Here is a 5075-nt window from a genome sequence, read left to right as displayed (position 1 = left end):
ACAAGTTTCACTTAGCAAAATACACCCAAAAGGAAATCACAGTACAAAGAAAGCTTTAAGTCAAGGCCTCACCAATTCCTACAGAATTAGTATTGTGTCTCAATTCTCAAAACTAACTTTTAAAAAGCTTAAACTTAACCTAAAGATTTTAAATGAAAATATCAACTAGAATGAGCATGAGAAATGCTTCTCTTTTGCATCAGGGATCTAGCACCTTTGAGTTCTCCAGAAAAGTACATATCCCCAGTGTGTTCACTGTGGTGTGCTTAAAGATCTGCTCAACATACTTAAACTACTTAACTCAGATAACATCACTCTTAAGTATACTACCAAAAATGTTAACTGAGAAAAGCAGAAGAAAATAGTTTTAGTTTACTCAATATTACATGCTAGAAGAAAAGTTTGCATAAGAAACACTGAAGAGGTAATTTTTTTTTTTTTTTTTTTTTTTTTTTTTTTTTTTTTGGTTTTTCGAGACAGTGTTTCTCTGTGTAGCCCTGGCTGTCCTGGCACTCACTGTGTAGACCAGGCTGGCCTCGAACTCAGAAATCCGCACAAACTCATGGTGCAAAGTTGGTCCCCCAGCTTCCTCTAGAGTTATAAACTGTTCTTGACTGCTTATTGGCTGCCTGTGAAATTTTCTGATTGAAATAACTCAAATGTTCCTACAATACTAATCATATCCACCCATGCTGTTCTGACTGCTGTAGCTGGCCCTGTAACAGCCACTCACTGACTGGCTCTCCAGGCCACTGTAAGTTGCCTGGGCAGCTGACACACCCATGCCCTGTATCATCTGGCTGCTATAAGCCCCATTGCTAAGCCCCTGTTGTTGAATTCAGGAAGAGTTCTATGTATCTGTGCTGCATGTTGGCCCTGTCCTTGGACATAGCTGCCACTGCTTCTTCATGAGTAGCAAACTCAACATCAGCTTCTCCAGTCACTCTTCCATCAGGACCAATCTCAATATGAACTCTCATAGGGTTGAGTGGAGAGAAGTTGTAAATGTCGTTCTCTGTTGCTTTGTAGGGCAGCCCTCTCATGTGGGCGCAGTGGCTGGTGGTGATCTGCACTGTGAACTTGCAGTCTCCATATCTGTGTTCATACGTTCCTGAGAGACAATAGCTGAGGTCTCTCCCAAACAGGTCAGTGGTGAAGCCATAGCCATCACTGAGGCCACTGGTATTCTTCATAGCCCCCATAGCCTGCACTATAGGCACCAGAACTCATCCTATCCAGACCTGCCTGTTTCACAATGCCAATGTACCTCTGGGCTGTGCCAGGCCTGTCATAAGGCCCAGGCCTTTGCACAGACATAAACTTCAGAGGTGGAACTGAGTATGATCTAACTTCCTCCTGACTGCTCTTAAACACTTCAATATACCTGTGCCCTATTCTCTCCTTGTGCTTCCCTAAAGCTTTCTCAGCTAACTCTTGTGAGGCAAACTGAACGAAGGCCTCCCCTGTAATCTTGCCTTCCGGGTCCACAGGTAGTGTGATCCCGTTTGGCAAAATTTCCAACCCTGAGAAGAACTGAACGATTTCTTCCTTTGTGCATCCAAAAGGGAGTCCCCGAAGCCTCACAAAGCCATCATTGGGACTGTCGGCGCTGTTTGGACCACTGTGCTTCAACACCCAATCCATCTCGGTTCTGTGTGATTTGAACACCTCAATATACCGGTGTCCCATGCTTTCCCTGTCTTTTTTCAGAGCCAATTTTACATCATCTTCTGACTCAAGTTCAACAAAAGCCTCACCACTCTGCCTGCCTTCTCTAGTATAAATGAAATGAACACCTGCGACCCCATCATGAATTGTGCAGTCGGAGAGGAAGTTTTGTACGTCCTCAATTGAGCAGGACCAGGGTAGGCCACGGAGTTTGACCACATAGCCTTCACCTCCCTCAGGGCCCAGCATCATGGACACTTGACAGGGCTGATGTCACACAAGCTTGGGCAATTTTTTGTAGCTTAAAGAACCACCACAGATGCCTTCTTTAGGAAACACTTTATGTAAGATAGCAAGTTTTCCAGGGGAGGAAGGTAGAAGTGACTTCTATATTCAGTAAGGAACGCGGCTTATGAACTCAAACTCCACCCGACGCCTTAAAAACGCAGAGGGCTCCGGGGAAAGTCCAGGTGCATCTTTTTGTTCTCAACCTAGGCAAGGACTCTGCACCCCACAGGCTAACACGATACCTCCAGGGGACCCGACCAGCGCAGACTGGTGCTCCTAGCTCCCGGGCCGCCACGAGGAGGAAGCTGGATTTTCTCTTAAACGTTGGGGGTTTTGATGCTTTCGGGAGTATTTTCAGGACAGATGAGAATATTTTTTTTAAGTTGTGCATATATCTCTACAGAGATTTGCATGTATTAAACATTTTTTAAAGACAGTTAATTGAATGAGTTTATGACTTTTTCAGACTTTCTCAGTTATTGTACCCTTCTTCCTCCTTTTTCTGAAGTCATCTCGCTCCCACACCCTACTTAGTGCCTCCCTTTCTAATGTCCCCAATACGATCACTTATAACCTGCTTCTCCCCTCTCTACTGCCCCTTTACCTGGTCCCATTTTATTTTACTGGTTTCTACAGTTATACCAGGTGTGTACTATCATCTGAAGCTTTGAAGTTAGGAGCCTCAGATGAGAGAGAACATGGGACATTTGAACTTTTGGGTCTAGGATAACTCACTAATTTAAACATTTTTAGTTCGATCAATTTATCAGCAATGTTTATGCTTTCTTTTTGCTAAGTAGCTGAGTAGTTCATAATGTATATTACTACATTTTTATTATCTATTAATCAGTTGAAGAACAATTAGATTATTTCACTTTCCTAGGTATTTTGAATAGAACAGCAGTAAGAATTATTGAGAAAATATTTGTGGGGTGGAACAACAAGCTCTTTGGGCATATGCTAAGGGGTGATGTATATAGATAACAGAGATTTATATTCAACTTATTTAGAATGCTCCACATTAATTTCCAGAATGTGTGGACAAGTTTGTAGTCTTCACCTGTGAATGAGTGCCTCCTTTCACTATATCCACACTAGCATATATTTTGCTGATCTTTGCCATTTCAATTGGGATAATATTAGGTTGATTGATATGCTTTTCCCCAATAACTAAAGACAATGAACATTTTTGATACATTCCTACACAATTTATTCTTTACCTGAGGACCCAGCTATACCACTCCTGGGCATATACCCAAAAGATGCTCCAACATATAGCAAGGACACATGCTCCACTATGTTCTAGCAGCATTATTTATAATAGCCAGAATCTAGAAAGAACCCAGAAGTCCTTCAACAGAGGAATGAATACAGAAAATGTGGTACATTTACACAAGGGAGTACTGCTCATCTATTAAAAACAATGAATTCATGAAATTCATTTTTTGAAGCTTATTTTTTAAAAAATAATTATTTCTTGTTATATGTAAATACACTGTTTGTGTCTTAGACACACCAGAAGAGGGCATCAGATTTCATTATGGATGGTTGTGAGCCACCATGTGGTTTCTGGGATTTGAACTTAGGACATTCGGGAGAGCAGTCAATGTTCTTAACTGCTCAGGCATCTCTCCAGACCCACTTCATGAAATTCAAATTAGGCAAATTGATGGAACAAGAAAATATCATACTGAGTGAGGTAACACAATCACAAATGAACAAACAGGGTATGCACTCACAGATCAGTGGATATTAGCTCAAAAGCCCAGAATACCCAAGATACAATTCATAGACCCCATGAAGCTCAAAAAGACGGAAGACCAATGTGTGGATGCTTCAGTCCTTTTTAGAAGTGAGAACAAAATATCACGGGAGGAAATATGGAGGCAAAGTGTGGAGCAGAAACTGTCTGAAAGGCCATCCAGAGACTGCTGCACCTGTGGTTCCATCCCATATACAGTCACCAAACCCAGACACTATTGTGAATACCAAGAAGTGCATGCTGACAAGAGCTTTCAGGGTCTCCTGAAAGACCCTGCCAGAGCCTGACAAATACAGAGGCAGATGCTTGCAGCCAACCATTGGACTGAGCATGGGGTCCCCAATGGAAGAGTTAGAGAAAGGTCTGAAAGAGCTGAATGAGTTTGCAACCCCATAGGAAGAAAACCAATATCAATCAATCAGACCCCCCCAGAGCTCTCAGGGACTAAACCACCAACCAAAGAGTACACATGGAGAGATCCATGGTTCCATCTGCATGTGTAGCAGAGGACAGCCTTGTCGGGCATCTAAGGGGCAAGAGGCTCTTGGTCTTGTGAAGGCTTGATGCCAGAGTGTAGGGGAAAGCCAGGCCAGGGAGGTAGGAGTGGGTGGGTAGTAGGGGGAACAGCCTTATAGAAGCATGGGGAGGGGAGATGGGATAGATGGTTTCTTGGGGGAGGCAACCGGGAAAGGGGATAACATTTGAAATGTAAATAAAGAAAATATCCAATTAAAAAAAACTAGAAAAAATATTTGCTTAGTATTATACATGTTATCTTGTATATACTAGAAATTAAAATTATCTGTACAAACAGTAGAATTTATGATCTATTTACAATGAAAGTTTTTTTTTAATTTTTAATATTTTTATTACATATTTTTCTCAATTACATTTCCAATGCTATCCCAAAAGTCCCCCATAGCGCCCCCCACTTCCCTACCCACCCATTCCCATTCTTTTGGCCCTGGCATTCCCCTATATTGGGGCATATAAAGTTTGCAAGTCCAATGGGCCTCTCTTTCCATTGATGGCTGACTAGGTCATCTTTCCATACATATGCAGCTAGAGACAAGAGCTCCGGGGTTCTGGTTAGTACATTATGTTGTTCCAACAATAGGGTTGCAGATCCCTTTAGCTCCTTGGGTACTTTCTCTAGCTTCTCCATTGGGAGCCCTGTGATACATCCAATAGCTGACTGTGAACATGCACTCCTGTGTTTGCTAGGCCCCGGCATCATCTCACAAGAGACAGCTATATATGGGTCCTTTCAGAAAAATCTTGCTAGTGTATGCAATGGTGTCAGCTTTTAGAAGCTGATTATGGGATGGATCCCTGGATACGGCAGTATGTAAATGGT

The 5075-nt window shown here is 42.3% G+C and overlaps 1 protein-coding gene across 1 annotated transcript; it reads right to left on the bottom strand.

Moving 5' to 3' along the window:
* Nucleotides 1-614: 614 nt before the first annotated feature.
* On the bottom strand, nt 615-2172 carry LOC110296310 (heterogeneous nuclear ribonucleoprotein F-like). The gene is given in 3 exon segments (XM_021164955.3): nt 615-820; nt 822-1181; nt 1183-2172. Coding segments are annotated over 3 exon segments (1245 nt in total). The 5' UTR covers nt 1921-2172; the 3' UTR covers nt 615-673.
* Nucleotides 2173-5075: the final 2903 nt, after the last annotated feature.

This window comes from Mus caroli, unplaced genomic scaffold, assembly GCF_978045245.1.
Source record: "Mus caroli unplaced genomic scaffold, Mus_caroli_1 scaffold_7, whole genome shotgun sequence".
In the NCBI taxonomy this organism is placed as follows: Eukaryota; Metazoa; Chordata; class Mammalia; order Rodentia; family Muridae; genus Mus; species Mus caroli.
The sequence above is the reverse complement of the archived record's forward strand: the minus strand, read 5'-3'. Positions and strand labels throughout refer to the sequence as shown.